We start from the raw sequence: 16,486 nt of genomic DNA, 5'->3' as shown, positions 1-16,486 counted from the left end.
GACCTCATTAAATGCAGAGACAGCTATTTATCAGTATTGTAACAGTGTGTTAATGGGTTGTTTAGTCATTCTACCAGAAACCTTTCAAGACATTTGTGATCTTGATGTAGCCCAAAATGAAAATGAGAGTCACAACTTTGGTCTACATTTTCAGGGTGAGATTAACCTATCGTTATTTTTTTTTTTAAATAATTTAGCTACTTTTAGACTTTTTGTTTGCAATCTATTTAAAACATCAAACATTACTTCCTCTTGGTAAAATGTACCAAAAATACTAATAATAGTTAACTAGAATAATCACTTGAAGCATGAAATATGATGGAACCAGGAAAAACTTTACCATAGCTGTGATTTTAGACTGCGTCTTTTATTCAGATCTTAGTCTATAATAAAGCTTATTACAGTTTCAAACCGTGTTTTTTGATGTCCTTATTTAATATGATTGTGAACGCTGTTTGCTGAATGCAGTCAGACTAGGGGGCGGATGTTACACGCCCACAGACGGAGGAAGGCTTTAGTGGGTGTGTGTCGTCTTTTCCTCTCATTCAGTGCGACGTTTTATTTAAGTTGAAAGATGGCGGCGGTGCATCTCAGGATCGGGGATCTAGTGTGGTGAGATGACCTTTAAACACCATTACGCGCTCCTTTTTCTGCTCAAACTGCATAGTATGCTGTTGTGGCTGCTAATTTAAAAGAAGGTCCGGTTTTGGTTGTGTTAACAGGAATTACCACAGCGGAGAAGCTTAGTTGGTGTTCAACCCAAACAAGTTGCTAACCAAGCAGAGCTAGCTATGCTAACTCCCTGTTAGCGGAACAACTACTGGAACAGGGTGTAAAGCTCGCAGAGTTACTTTATCCGGTCACAACGTGTCGTTTTGTCCCCCAGAACCGTGAACTGCTGGTTGAATCTGTAAAGCTTCGACTATGAGTTTCTTCTTGTTGACATATTGTGCTAGTTGTGCTAGCATCATAGCTAGTAGCGGATGTCGTTAGATCCTGCGCCTGCTCCGTTTCCGTGTTATTGGTTTATTTACATGCACCTTTTTGTGTAAAATGACTTTCAGGCAGTAAAGCAGAAAACGGCGTAAAGCGCCACAGACACTTTCCTCTCGTTTGGATAAAACCTAGCAAGCAGCCAGAGTGGATCACGTGCTACCGAAGATATGACAACATTGACTGCTGTTTACTCCCTTCAGTTCTTCGAGTTCCTTCAATTCAGCGCCTGTGGAAACTGGTTTCGTTTAGCGGGGAAAGTTAGGTGTTAATATTAGGCGGATTCTCAATTTCAACAAAAAGTAAAGCAGCTGTGCAGGTATTTGAACAAGCCAAACCCGTGAAGCGGCAGTTAAAGCAGACATGGCCTTGTGAAAGAGTCAGACTTTGACCAGACTTCTGCAAACACATTTTCTAGTTTCTAGTGGGGCAGAAACACCAGACCCACCCAGACCGTGGATCAGCACGTGCGAACACATTCATTTACAGTTAGCTCTTAAAACTCTTAGAAGTCTCTTGACTGTACAACTTTAAACCATGAAGTATCCACCTCTGCTTTGTATTTATTTTCAGGGCTCTGAAAATAAATATAGGGATGTACTTACGGTCACCATATCAGTAAAGTGCTTTATTAAGTCCAGAGAATCCTAAAATGACATTGTGGCAGCTACCACTGGCCCTCCAACCTCCGCCAGCTGGCATGGTGGGTGAAATGTCTTACCCAGGGACAGGATGACTGAGCCTGGGTTCAAACTGGCAACCCACCGGTTATAGATTGGGCACCTACTACTGTTGTCTCAAGTATTACACAAGAACATGAAAACAGACATATGATTGCGTTTTCACACTGCTTCTAGATGAGCACTACCATCTCATTTACATAACAAATTTAGCTGGACGATAAATTGTCCCAGAAATTGTTGTGATAAACGATAATATTGTAATTTTGAGACAATTTTCAATTACTGCAACAATAATGGCATGTTAATGCAAAAACACCTTCTCAAAGATGAAAATAAAAACCCATTTAATTTCAAAAGAACATCTAGCAGTGAAACTGGAAAATATTTTAAATATACAAAGTCAATAAAACAACCCAAATAATAATTTAACTGGATCATAAAGTCTCTGTAAACAAAGTTGCTTTTCCAAAAATATCACTCATTCAGCTTTGACCGGGAAACGAGGAGCATTGTTGTGATGATGTGTTGAAGGCAGAGTGTCGCAAAGAGTTTTAGCTTCTTAAAGAGACAGACAGAAAAAAAAAATTTTATTTTTTCCTTCAACATAATGGATGACTTATTTTGTGAGGTTCTGTATTTGCTATCAACCTAAAGCACAAGGATGGTAACAGTACTAAATGATTAGTTCATCTAATAAACTAATAATTCATGGATACTGTGACAGAATCATGTTTGGGCCTCTGAAACCTTTCTATATCCCGACGGCAGTAATCAGCCTATGAAGCTAGCTGTAGAGCTGGTGCTTTCAGTGAAAGCCCATTTCACTTCTTTCTAGATTCTGGAACAATTAATCGGCTCTCTTTAAATGCTGAGAATCAGCCTGTAGAGTTTGTCTTGAATTGGTTAAAGTAAATAAACAAAAAAACAAAAAACTCTTTACAAAAGAAAACCAAGGGAAGGTTTTGGGGTGGCCTAGTCAAAGTCTGGACTTAAATCTCCTTCAAGTCATGTCTGCACATTATTAGTTGACGGTCACCCCACTGTTATTAGCTCAGTGACTTTCAACATTTCAGACAAAAACAATTACTGGCCAAAATGAGAATCGGCAGGTCAGGGTTTTTAAAGATTGGTAATCTGCAGCCGACCATTAACGTGCAATCGGTGCACGGCTAACACAAACTTAAACAAATTGTTCATGTTAAAACCCCTCAACAATGATGTGTGTAAGCTGAGCTTATTACCAGTTATCACAAACACTTATGGCCAATTATTGCTGTCAAATGTGACCCATCCAGCTTATGTTTAGTCAGATCATCTTAAGGTTTGTTTGATGGCCTGACACATTTTCACTCTTAGAAAAACAAAAGGAAAAAGAAACTAAAAATAGTTGGCTGCTAGTGGAGCTTGGGGGCGACAACAAAGTGTAGATTTTTCAGTTGTATTGCTGTAACAAAGCTAATTATGCATTTAATGACTTTCTTGGTTCCTCAAAAGAGTCTAGTCTATCAGAGTTTAGTAAATCCCTCTGCTAAGGAGAGATTAAGCTTCAAGTGTTGAGTTTAGGGAGTAAGTATCCAGCACTTTGTACAATCTGAGCCCAGGGCCTGCAGCAGCTTATCTAGAAATTTGTTTTAATGTTTGAAACATTTGAACTCCACAGAGAATATTTCCACTAATGTCTGTTGTTGTTATTTCAGGGGCAAGCTGGGCCGTTACCCCCCATGGCCAGGGAAGGTGAGGGACAACTCCTCCACATTACCTTCACACTAGTGCTGCAACACCATTCACCGCTTACTGTGACGTATTCCTGTGTGTTTCAGATAGTAAGTCCCCCCAAGGACCTGAAGAAGCCCCGGGGCAAAAAATGCCACTTTGTGAAATTCTTTGGAACTGAAGACCAGTAAGTAGGAGGACCTGCTCTGGTTTCCACATGCTTTACGTTTTCTGCCAGATGTGCTACAGTAGCTCTTGTCTCTCTGACCAGCGCCTGGATCAAAGTGGAACAGCTGAAGCCCTACCACCCCCACAAAGAGGAGATGATCAAGATTAATAAAGGGAAGCGTTTCCAGCAGGCTGTTGATGCCGTGGAGGACTACCTGAAGAAAGCCAAAGGAAAGGAGCAGGTAGGGGAGGGGGGGCGGACACTGGTAATCATAGCATCTTGTCTTAGTGGGTGAAATGGTTTTGTTCTGACATTCAAAAGTACAACAATCTTTCAAAAGTATCCGCATCCCTTTAACTTTTCAGGATTTTCATATTACAATCACACACTTCAATATATTTTATTTGAATTTTATGTGATGGCAACGACCAGCGCAAACAGTGAAACTTGATGCTAACACATGGATGATCAGGGTTACCCCCAGAGGTCAGGGTGCCGAGGCAGTTTGTGTTTTTCTATCAGATTATATGCTAACATTTTAACACAAACCATGGATTTAGAATTTTACCATTTTTTGAGGTTGACAGTTTTGTTAAATTTGATTTGAACTTTTCAGCATGAATGAATTGAAATGTTTTTAATTAACATTTAAATTTAAGACTACTAGGGGAATTCTAGAGTAGATAATATTACCTCTGTAAAGATGCTAATAAGGCAAAAGACTGTTTCAAAGAGATAAAATATAAAACCCCTTTTTCTTCCTTCCTTCCATCTCCTAGATTTTACTTGACAATAAATTGTACCATAAAATATTGTGATAAATCATAATATTGTCATTCCAAGATCGTTTTCAAGTAATATATTGATGTTGGCATAATATTGCACATTTGCCCTCTAAAAGATCAATAAACTTTAATTTTATAAAAAGAAAAAAAAAGTAAACATTCAACACTGGAACTGGAAGATATTTTAAATATCCAAAACATTTAGTCATTTTGTCACTGAGATGAGTTATTTCAGAAAGGGGAAAGTTTTTCAAGACACTTTCGCAGTAGTAACAAGATGTTACAACACTTCACTGTTTTGCTGGACTATGTCGCCGTAGCAACTGTAATTTAAAACTAATAGCCTTCTCAGACCTTCAGAGGTGTTTGGAATCTGACGGTGATGGTGCGTGTTTTTGGCAGAACTCTGAGGGCAAAGGTGACTCTAAAGGAAAAAAAGCCTCCAACAAGCCACTGAAAATTCTAGAGGAGGACGACGAGGACCTCAGTGCACTGAAGGACCCCTCCGAAAAGGTCAGTGGTGCCCCAGAAGGCCGACAGTGGCGAGTGAAGAAAATGCTTTATGCATAAAAGCTATAGTCTTACAGAAAAAGTGAAATGGTGAAAATAAACCTTTATTTTACAGCTATGGTCCATTTTTTGTTTTCTTGAATTCAGATTTTTTTGTCTAGTTTCAGTATAACATACTTAATAATTCTAAAATGATTTTCTCTGTCATTGTTGGGCGTGGCTGATCCGTCCATGACATGTTTTCATAGTTTTATTAAGAGAACATATCGATGTGAAGTCGTCCTTCCACTGCTGCTTTCATGTGGCTCAGAAAACCTGTGAAAATATCTCAGAAACAATCAGAGCCAAGAGGCGGGACTCAGTGCTGTCAATCACTCTCCATTTGGTGCTCATCATCTACCCCTGTTGCTCTCTGCTACGCTACAGCAATTGACAACGGGTGCTGTCGTGAATGCTAAAGCTAGTTAGCTTTGCCACTAATGGCAGTGGAAAAAAGGGTTTTCCTGAAATGGTGAGTTATTTTTCTGCTGTTAAAACATTTAGCAGTGAATACATGAGGTTGATTGACAGTGCTAAGACCCTCCTCTTGTCTCTGGTTGTTTTTGGTTGGGAGTTGTACATTTTTGTAGATGATGATAGCATCTCAGGGAGCTCAAACTTTTCACAATCATCTGTCTCGTACCGTCCTGTCACAACATGGTGACGGTTTTAACAAATATGCCAAAAAAATAACCTGATTTTGTAAAAGTTACATCCTGCAGCTTTAAGCTTTGTTGCATCTGGTCTCCATGCTAGCCTCAGACCTGGTGTGTGCGACGTGTTTAGAGTAGAGCAGCTTTTCTAGAGTCGTCCTCCAACCCAGATGAATTCCCTGATGTCCTATTGGTTCTGGATGCCTTCCCTCCACACACTGACCTTCACCAACTTTCTGCTGCTGAACATTGCTCTCTAAAAAAAATAAAAAAATACACCCCTCTCCTCATCAGCTACGGACCATTACAGATTCCTCCTCTCCTTTGGTTTTAAAGGTGAACATGTGTCTTTTTCCTCTTTAAGGACTTAACTGACTCTGACCCCGAGCCGTCGGCTCTTGAGAGGCTGGGGGCCGGACCTGGTTCAGGATTCAAATGGGAAAGCAGTGTAGGTGAACCTCTCCCTGGCTCCCCCTGCTGTCAGCCTGCCCTGCTTGCTGTTTTTCTACCTGAGCTTCATCCTAACTTTGGCTTTAAATCACCAACGACTGCAGACCTTTCCCTTCTGACCTGTTTGGTGCTCACCTTTGACTGCTGATGCTGCTCGGTGTGTGTGTGTGTGTGTGTGTGTGTGTGTGTGTGTGTGTGTGTGTGTGTGTGTGTGTGTGTGTGTGTGTGTGTGTGTGTGTGTGTGTGTGTGTGTGTGTGTGTGTGTGTGTGTGTGTGTGTGTGAGTGAGTGAGTGAGAGAACGACGCGGTCAGTGAGCGACTGCAGAAGCAGAGCTTCAGGTTTGAGGTTGCCCATAAAGTGGAGGTAAAGAGAACCAGGAAAGAGAAGGGTTGACCTCTCTGGATGAAGGAGTATTAGGCCAGTTTGTGGTGTGTGTGTGTGTAATGAAATATGGAATAACTGCTGGAGTAGTAAATAAGTGGTTCACACAGACTGAACTACTAGTTAACTGAATACTTTTCTCAGTTGCTCCTGAGTTTATAGCAGACTCCACCCGCCTCCTCCTTTCTGCTCAGTCTGAATAAAAACAAGCATTTCCTCTGGAACATGTCGACATAAAGCTTTATTTTAGTCTTCCTTCAGGGCTCCAGAAATCTAAATGTGCAGTTTAACTTTTGACATTTGTTAAACCTACAACCTCTCTCCCCCAATCTACAGTTGCAAAGTGAAATAACGGTATAGTTCATAAAAGTGAAAAGAGTGAAAACTTTCAGAAAGTCTGTTTCATTGTGTACTTGTCAGCCAGCCATGTCTTATTTTGAATTGACGTCAGATCTGAATCTCTCTGGAAGTGATTGTTTTCATTTTTGAATCTATTTCTAATATTTCATAAAAAAGGCTTAAGTAGTTTAATGAAAAATCTGCTGTGGTCCAAGGTTTTTGTCTGATTACTTGTCAGAATAATCAATTACTAAAATAAAACGATCAAAACGAGTCAGCCAACCAGAGCCGGCCCAGGACCAAACGCTCCCAATGAGCTCCAATCCCCAACCAGCACACACACATACACAAGTACCAAACACAGATGGCATAAATCCGCTCCACATAGAACCAGTTAAGAACTGGAAGCCGCTTAGTGGAAAAGACCTGGAAGATATAACATTATGAGGCAGGGATGGCGACAGACCATCAGCCTCACTCAGCAGGAGCAGAGCAAAGAAACAGGAAGTGCTGAAGCTGGAGGGACATGTGTTGTTCCAAACGTCTCCTGCCCCGGCCCGTGTTTTTACACACACCTTCAATCTCTCAGCTCTTGTTTGACGTTTTTCTGAATGGTTTAGAGAAGAAGTTGAGACAAACTGGGATCTAACCAAACCCCCACCTTGATTTGCTCTGGTTGAACGTTTTGAATCTGTGTTTTTTTCCCCTCCCCGCTTGGTGTTTTCTCTGTTCTCACACACACACACACACACACACACACCGTCTCACTGAGCTCTTTGTCTTCCAGCCTGTCAAGGATGACCCACATTTCCATCACTTCCTGCTCAGTCAGTCTGAAAAGGTAAGAGGAAACAACACAGGCCACTTTACATCATTACCTATTTACTATGCCTTGAAAAAGCACTCACACCCCTTCAAGTTGAGTTCTTCTAGTGGGATTTGAATGAAGAAAACGCAAAGATAAAGCAAAATGAAGCTTGTTTTTAAACATTTTTCACAATAAGAATCCCAAAACTGTAGTGTACATTGGTGTTCAGCCCCTGATGCCATCCACACACACATTTGTAGTTCTACCAATACTCATTTTAGGAACTGCCATCATGCCTAACCCAGACATTTTCGCTATCCCTACCCACACTTACTCTATTTCTAACCTTAACCAAAACTTCATTCATACCATATCTTTAAATCTAACCTTTGACCCTAAACAATGGAGACCCCTATATTAGGTCTCTATTAGGTTTTGGTCCCCATATGGCTAATTGGTCTTCAGAAAGTTAGTAAATACGACAGAAATGGTCTGAAGAAGAATAGTTAACAAAGTACACACACACACACACACACACACCTACCTATGACATGCCCCTGGTCCACCACACCTACACTGGATGTCCCATCAGCTGTTAGCTTCAGACTTTTCTCATCAAAGACTCATGCAGAATCCCTGCTTCTTCCAGACTAAATCCATAGAAAAATCAATAAATAAAACAGTAAACCTTATAAATACAAAGAGTGGATGATGTTGTACATATCTTTAGCTGTTTTATGTGAAGCATGACTCGTTTTGATAACCCAGTTGTGAATTTGACGTTCCAGCTTAGCATTATCTGAGTGTGTACTGATCCTTGTATTTTTCTCTACAGCCAGCCTCATCGATGGAACCGATTAGTAAGCGGCTGAAAATCATCGAGGAGGTAAAGGAAGCCATAAATTAAAAAAAAAAAATTAAAAAAACCCTCAGTCTTCACTGTGACATTAACAGGGACTTTTTTTTTCTGAAGGTCACAGGTTCAACTTCTATCCAAGCAGCAGACAGCACAGCTATTAATGGCAGTATCACACCCACAGATAAAAGGTACTGTGGCAGTCTAGAAGCCAAATGAAATCTTTGATTTGGAAACTGCTGATATATATATTTTTTTAATCCATAAAGTTGACTTTTTGCATTCTGGCCCATCCCCCTGCAGGATAGGCTTCCTGGGTCTAGGACTCATGGGTAGTGGCGTCGTTTCCAACTTGTTGAAAATGGGCCATGTTGTCACTGTGTGGAATCGCACTGCAGAAAAGGTAGTGTCATGAAACGGTTGGTGAAGGCTTCAGAAGCCGGTCAAACCGATTCTAATGTTTTCAGAACGTCGATAAGTTGATCTATGCATCAGCTCTTCAACGACATTCACAACCTAAATGTTGCAGTAGTAATATCTGTTGCTGCTGATGGTCCACAGTGAAACCTGTTAAACATGGGCTGAGAGGCCACTCTGCAAGGAAAAGGATATAACTCTAAAAACAACAGAAAAAGCCAGAGTATAGTTTATAGATTAACTCTGGAATAAAAACCGTCATATGTGGAAACCTTTCCTCTGGTCTGATGAAACTAACATAGCAGGTTATTGATTAGAGTTCTCTGATGTTGCATATCTTATATGGATTGGTGCAGGGCTACTATCACAGAAACAGATACTTTTTATTATTTGAGTTTGATGTATCATCAAACATCTGACATTTAAATGTTTTATATGGGTCTACAAAATACTTCATTATTCACATAACAAACAGAAATGATAGAAAAACAAAACTAATTTTTGCACATTTCTTTCCAAAATCTTAACTGAGGTAAAGTTGAGAAACAAAAAAAAAAGTCAAGACTGAATCTGAAACTTAAGTATCAATCTTACCAAGCTAGTATTGATCCAATACTGGTACGACTCTGTATCGATATTATCAATATTTTGGACTGATACGCCCACCTCTGGTAACAATCATTGAACTTTTGAAAGAAAAAGATGAGTCAGTGTGATACACAGTGTGACTGATTGGGATGTTGGGAATATATTGATTCAGCATGTCAGGAGGAATGGGCCAAAATTACAACAAAACAAATTACTGTGAGAATCTTGAGGGGAAAAAAATCAAAAATATTTGACCCAAGTCATTCACTGTAAAAGGCAATTCTACAAATACTGAGGAGACTAATGGAAACTTTGAAGAAATATTAAAATTCTATAAAAATATATATTTGAAGTGTAAATGGGAATAAACTTAGAGCTATCTGATCTAAAACAGGAAAGGTTTTATCTTGATGTCTGAATGAGGAAATAAAGGTTGTCTGTTTATGCACGTTAATGTTTAACATAAATATTCTAAGACGCCTTTGGAAACCATGCCAGTGGGTCTGATGTCTGCTCTGCTGTGTTTCAGTGTGACCTGTTCATCCAGGAGGGGGCCAGGTTAGGCCGGACCCCTGCAGAGGTGGCCTCCATGTGTGACATCACTTTCTCATGTGTGTCTGACCCCAAAGCTGCCCGGGACGTGAGTATCTCACTCATTTCAGAGTAGTTGAACTCTAACATGCTCAAATAACTTCCTGGAAGTGACTGCTGTGGAAGCTGGTCAGAGCAGGATGTTGATTTAAAGCTGCAGTACGTAACTTTTACAGAAATCAGTGTTTTACAGATTTGTTAAAACCGTCATCATGTTAGGACAATATAACATGGGACAGATAATCTGTGAAAGAAGCCCTGAGCTGATATTGCTGTCTGAAAAAATGCACCACTCCGGGTCAAAAACAACCAATCAGAGACAGGAGGCGGGTCTTAGTGCTGTCAATCATCCTCATGTACATGCTTCTCTATGTGCTAATGGCAGAGAAACAACTTACCGTTCCAGGAAAACCGTCTATCTAACTAGCCTTAGCACTTATCACTGACTCTGTTGTGGAAACCATATGTAATGTAGGAGGGGGCAGAGAGTGAGTGACGCATATAAGACGGTGATTAACAGCACTAAGACCCTCCTCATAGCTCTGATTGGTTGTTTCTGACAGAGCCTTGTGTTTGTTCAGATGACAGCAAGTCCACAGGTAGAAGGCAGAGGAGCTACTGTAACAACATGGTGATAGTTTTAACTAATATGTAAAATGTATGTTGCATATTACTGCTTTAAAGTCAGCAATGATTTACAACAGTGTTTTTCAAACAGGGCCCAAAGAAAGCAGGAGGGAATCATTGTAAAAAAAATATATATATATATATATATTTTCTTTGCCAAAAATCAAATATGTTTTTCAATCGTTATAACATATAAATTAAATTATGTATTTGAAGGTATTTATGTATATAAATGTCATGTAACATGCTCAGCTTTCTGATTCAAGCTGCTTTGCTCCTGAAGCTACCATAACTAGGGCAAAATAGAATTTTTTTTCTTTTACCTCTCCCCCCCCAAAAAGAAAATCACTAATACCTCCTAGTTGACTAAAATCAGAAGGTAAGGAGCAGCATTTATGCTACACATAATAAATATTAAGTAAAAGTTAGAGAAAAACATTCTAAAAATTGATATTTCTTTAGTATTCTTGTCAAAGAGGGTCTCTAACCAGAAACTAAAACTCTTTCCCTAAAGTTTGTGAACTCATAACTTTCCATCCCTTAATGTGTGATCCTGGCTCTTCTGCTCGGCTGTGATTGTTGCAGTTGGTGTTGGGACCCAGTGGAGTTCTCCAGGGAATCAGGCCAGGCAAATGCTACATAGAGATGTCCACTGTAGATCCAGAGACCATCACAGAGCTCTCCCAGGTAACCCAGCAACCAGGCCGCACTGTCCATCTGGGACGCTGGAAGCAGCTGTTGTCTCAGTAACGATGCGTTCACCGTTTCTGTGCGTTGGAACGCCAGGTGATCACGTCACGGGGCGGCCGCTTCCTGGAGGCTCCAGTGGCTGGAAGCCAGCAGCTCTCCAACGATGGGATGCTGGTTATCCTGGCAGCTGGAGACAGAACGGTTTATGAGGACTGCAGCAGCTGTTTTCAGGCCATGGGCAAGACCTCGTTCTTCCTCGGTACGTAGGCTGAACTGGACAGGTGTCCTGCACCAAGCTAACATCCAACCCTACCAGGTATTATTGGCAGCTAAATAACAAAACCACAATCTAGCTCATCTCTGGAAGATATGGTGATGTGTTGATTAGCAACATAAAAGGAAAAGGAAAGACTGAAAATGCTGTGAAGGGTGGCAAAACATCCCTAACCTGGTTCAGATCAAACTGTTTCCAGGGGTTGGATGGAAAAAAAAAAACATTGAAAATCATGAATCATTTTCCTCTCACTTGACAAGTAGGCACTACTTTATTTTCATCTGTCACATAAAACCCCATAACTCTTCATAAATGTGGTTGTGCTGTGACAAAATGTCAAACAAAAAGGTCCAAAAGGTGTGTGGAACCCTGCAGTGCAGGTTCTCCTGTTCGTCCTGCGGTGTGTGAGGTCAGACCGTGTGGCTCTGCATCTCCAGGTGAAGCAGGCAACGCAGCGAGGATGATGCTCATCCTCAACATGGTCCAGGGCAGTTTCATGGCCACCATCGCGGAGGGGCTCACCCTGGCTCAGGCCACCGGCCAATCACAGCAGACCTTCCTGGACATCCTGTGCCAGGGCCAGATGGCGAGCACCTTTGTGGACCAGAAGTGTCAGAGTGAGTCTCTTTCGTCTGACTGACAGCTGGAATGTCTTTTTATTTATTTATTTTTTTAGTCTTAAACTCTGCTGTAAGAACTTGATGAACATTGTAAAGCAGGTGTGATGTTCAGACAAGCACAGCACAACAGTGTTTCTGTTCCTTCTAGATATTCTGCAAGGCAACTTTAAACCAGACTACTATTTGAAACACATTCAGAAGGACCTGAGGCTCGCCATCTCCATGGGCGACATGGCCAACCATCCAACCCCGATGGCTGCAGCAGCCAATGAGGTACTGCTGAGTCTCTCAATTAGGATGACGTTAAAAAGTGAATTTAAGTCTTTACTTCTTTTCAAAACGTTAAATTCATGATGTATGTAGGTTCATTCCAAACAGTGGCTTTTTTCCTTGCAGGTTAGTTCATGTTATTTTGATAATTGGGAATAAAATGAAATGTAAAAATGAGAATATTGAAAATTAAAGGCTGATCTCCTCCATGCAGAAGTTCATGCAACATCTGGGTGCAGATTGTTCAGCACACAGTCACACATTTCTGCTTTTCAACTGAAGAATCGTTTCTGGAGGTCCAGCTCCGATATAATAAAGTTTTCAGCAAAGTGACCTTTGGGCTTTTATCTCCTTTACAGTGTCGAGAAGAAAGTACTGGATGTTTCAGCCGTTTAATTCTTTTTCAAATAAAATAAATGAAACACCTGCACCACCGAGCATGTCAGTGCTATTCATTATATCATCAGCCTGATAAAAATGACGTCATAATTTAACGTCGGGCTGATGATTATATAACAATAATTATTATGTGCCCCCAAAGAAAGCTAAGTTTTGATGAAAATAATTTATTTTTACAACTAATAAAAGGCTAAAACATCAAAGGGAGTGAATACTTTTTCTAGGCATTGTAAGCTAGAACAATCCAAATGAACAGAAGTAAATACATGATATAAATCACCGTCTGGAATAACTTTATAGGAGTTTCAGTTTTTGAACTGATTTAGTCTAAGTTTCTTCTAATTTTTGTATTTATACTTTACATATATATTTGCTTGTCTAAAATGGTGACTCCTTGGGGATGAAATGTTGACTTGAGTATTTGTTTGTGGTCGTGCTTCACCGTTTCTCTGTTCCGCCTGCAGGTGTACAAGAGGGCTAAAGCACTGGACCAGTCAGACAACGACATTTCTGCCGTCTACAGAGCCTACATTCACTAGAGTGAGAGCTGACCCATCCTCTGGACCACGCAGTCTTTAATCATTTATCTCTTCTTTGTCATCTAATGAGTTTTTATTAGAAATTCTAGTGGTTTTATTTGGTTTGACCCAGTGCCAGCCCACATCGTCCCACACCAGCCCGAAAGTCTGGGATTTTTTTTTCCTTTTTTTTTTTTTTTCAAAAAAGGCGACCTCGAGTATTGCACTGACTCTACCGGGAGGAAGAACTGCTGAAAGAAAGTTCCAGAACGAGGTTCTGCTGCCGCTTGCAGACACCTTTTTCGAAAAATAGTCATAGCCCCACCGTGTGGCAGGAGGTGTTGCTGTCATGTTTTGTGCACACAAACATTTTTACCCATGTGTGTATTTTAAGTAAAACCCTTGCTTTTTTTTCTTTTGCTGTTAAATTGGTCACAGAAACCACCAAGAACATGCCACTGCATTGCCTTAATACTGAAACCCTTCAAGTATTTCAATCCTAGATGTATTTATTTCTGTTCCTGTGTAGGTCTCTGTGGCGCAGCGTGGTCAGGGCTACTTCCTGTTTGTTTCATACAGTAGTGGATGTGATGTGTAAGGACAGAGCAACAGACGTGTTGAGGCCTTAAACTGCAGTAAAAGCTATTTTCACCAGAACTTGAGTTCCATGGATGATGATGTTGATTTTTTTTTTTTTTTTTTTTTTTTTTTGCAGCAAGTTCTCATATCTTTAGTTTCTGCTTTTAAAGGAGGTAAATCCTGTTTTGTTTTTTGTTTTTTTTATATTGACAAAGGAAACTTATAAAAGTCCGAGTGTTGATGGTTTGATTGGGGAGTTTAGAAAAGACGCAAGTCAACTAACTGATGGTTAAACTTTATTTAAGAGCTCATTATGTCCGTTTTGAGCTGACTTATTGGTGGAACATAAACTGTTGCACAGTCGGCCTCCATCAGGCAGCTTGTTACCATCTGTACTTTCCTGCCGTGGGTGGCTAATGAAGGGTTAAACAAACTACTCACTTTCCGATGATTTCCTCCTTTACACAAATGAACAAGATAAAACAGACAGAGATCCACCGCGTCGTCATGTCACATAATCTCTGCCTAATGCGTTTGAAGTGTGAAATGTGACAAATAACGGTGAAAACGAAACAATCTGATTGATTCCAGAGCCTGTTGAACTCTGTCAGGATCATTTTCCACATCACCAGCTCTTCCCTTCTGCGCTCTGTTAATATTCTTATTATTTTTAATAATTGTTGATCTCCAGCATGGAAATGCAGCACTCTCCACATTTACCAGAAGCTTTTCTTTTTTTTTTTTTTTTTTTTTTTTGCAGTAATAGGAGGAAAACTCAACTTTTGGTTTCAGCACATTTATTTATTGGAGGGGTTGGGAATCTCCCGTGAAGACGTTTCTTTTAGTTGTTTTTACAAACTCACAATTCCTCTCGCCCTCAGCGATAAAACAGAACTCATTTTTAAATTTAGATTTATTTAAAGCGACGTTTCTAGTAGCTAATGAGCATTTTGTTTTCTAAATGTTTTTTATTTCTTTTTTTTTTTTTTTTTAAACAGAATCCCTAAAGGGACATTGGAGGGAAAAAAAAACTATCTGGTTCACATGAGAATTTGTATTTTTTCCTTCAGTGTCCCTGTAGGAATTCTGTACTTTTAGCCACTCTTCAAAAATGAAAGAGACAATGGAACCGAGTGTTGAAGTGAGGCATAAAAATATATACCAGACTAAATGCTCCCAGTGTGAGAGATGAATTTATGAGATAATACTGCAAAAAAAGATTCACTCGAATCCAAAGATGTGGAGGATGCTGTTGCTGGATGACCACAAACTGCTCACCGATCGTAGATAAAATATATAAAAAATAACCAAATATATTGATGCAAAAACGAGTGATTCTAACAGTAGGGATGTGAAGCAAGCTGTCCTGCTTCTATTGGTTTGTATGAAATGAATGAGCTCCCTGATTGGCCAGGTGGCCACCAGAAGACCCCAGTGTTTTTCTACCTTCTCCTACTATAAAGTAGAAATGAATTGGTTTATCTTCGAATAGAACTCTTTAGTTGTATAGAAAATTAATATTTTGGGGAAAAAAGAAAAAAAAACTCCCATTTGCCATGGTTAAGATTATTTGTTTTTTGTTTTTGTTTGTTTTTTTCCAGACACTTGAGTGTGAAAACCTTGTTTTTAGAACAGTTGTAAATAGCACATGAAACTACATAGGGTTCCTTTTTGTATTTACAATAACCAGAATTGATGACAGCTGCTCTGCAGAACGACTAACTTCTTCTATCTCTTGATACTGTAGGTGGTTTCGTTCAACTGTAAATGGTTTATAAATATGTGGCTCCTACAGTCTGGCTTATTGCATTGAAATCATAAGGATCTGGATCCCATCAGAGGGGGTGACAGTTTGGTTTGGGGGTTATTTATGATTTTGTGTACATGTAGAAATACCAAGAATTTTGTGCCGTTTAATAAATCCTCTCCTGATTACTGATGCAGATTGATTTGCTTTTTGTTTGTATTGTATGTTTTGCATTAAAATTCATAAGGATTGTCGGTACATTATTTAAACAGGTTGTTGATTTGGCATAACTAAAAACAAAATATCTTTCTTCAAAAGGTCATTGACATCAGTAAATATCTACTGTAAAATTGTTTTAATTTTTTAATAAACACCCTTTTGGATTTTAAAATGGAGATACAATTTTTGCAAAATGTCTGTTTTTGGAAACCTTCCGATATTTTTAGGGGCAACACTTGATTGTTGTTCCTCCTCCGTGTCCCACACTCCTGAATCCTGGACAGCCGTAAACTGCCAAATTACAGAACTGAATAAGCAGCACTCCAATGATTGTTTTTTCTGAATCAATTTTTATGTGTTGCTGCTGTTTTTTAAAAAATTTGTAATTGTGTAATATTAAAAAAGAAGTTGAAGAAAAAGAATAATTACTCACTAATCAGAAGTTGTTTTTGGGAAAATATACTAGTAGGAATTTGGTTCAAACTTGCATATGAAACAATTTGCACCAGTTAATGTTGACATGAAGACTGTTTGCTTCAGGTTTTCCAATCCATTACAGACTCTGGA

At 39.6% G+C, this 16,486-nt stretch overlaps 1 protein-coding gene across 2 annotated transcripts; it reads left to right on the top strand.

Annotated features, from left to right (window-relative positions):
* Positions 1-518: 518 nt before the first annotated feature.
* On the top strand, positions 519-15,896 carry glyr1 (glyoxylate reductase 1 homolog (Arabidopsis)). Of its 2 annotated transcripts, XM_014966872.2 has the most exons (16): positions 520-612; positions 3,374-3,410; positions 3,497-3,576; positions 3,661-3,799; positions 4,746-4,856; positions 5,910-5,993; positions 7,504-7,557; positions 8,360-8,410; positions 8,498-8,571; positions 8,684-8,783; positions 9,915-10,025; positions 11,189-11,290; positions 11,390-11,552; positions 12,005-12,184; positions 12,336-12,460; positions 13,321-15,896. In XM_014966872.2, exons 1-16 carry the CDS (start codon positions 575-577, stop codon positions 13,393-13,395), a joined length of 1,524 nt encoding a protein of 507 aa, XP_014822358.2. In that variant the 5' UTR covers positions 520-574; the 3' UTR covers positions 13,396-15,896. The 2 variants fall into 2 exon arrangements, with proteins under 2 accessions (XP_014822359.2, XP_014822358.2); XM_014966873.2 differs by lacking the exon at positions 5,910-5,993 and having other exon boundaries at positions 519-612.
* The last annotated feature ends 590 nt before the right edge of the window (positions 15,897-16,486 follow it).

Source organism: Poecilia mexicana, unplaced genomic scaffold, assembly GCF_051168715.1.
Source record: "Poecilia mexicana isolate PSO_F unplaced genomic scaffold, ASM5116871v1 scaffold_8, whole genome shotgun sequence".
NCBI lineage: Eukaryota > Metazoa > Chordata > Actinopteri > Cyprinodontiformes > Poeciliidae > Poecilia > Poecilia mexicana.
This window is presented reverse-complemented; position numbering and strand designations above follow the sequence as displayed.

What these genes read in the sequence shown, in the direction of transcription:
- glyr1 (XM_014966872.2), top strand. Translation starts at nt 575, where the DNA reads ATGGCGGCGGTGCATCTCAGGATCGGGGATCTAGTGTG. An exon ending in AAGCCAAAGGAAAGGAGCAG is followed by an intron (nt 3,800 to 4,745) that starts GTAGGGGAGGGG and finishes TGTTTTTGGCAG; the next exon opens with AACTCTGAGGGCAAAGGTGA. An exon ending in TGTGGACCAGAAGTGTCAGA is followed by an intron (nt 12,185 to 12,335) that starts GTGAGTCTCTTT and finishes TGTTCCTTCTAG; the next exon opens with ATATTCTGCAAGGCAACTTT.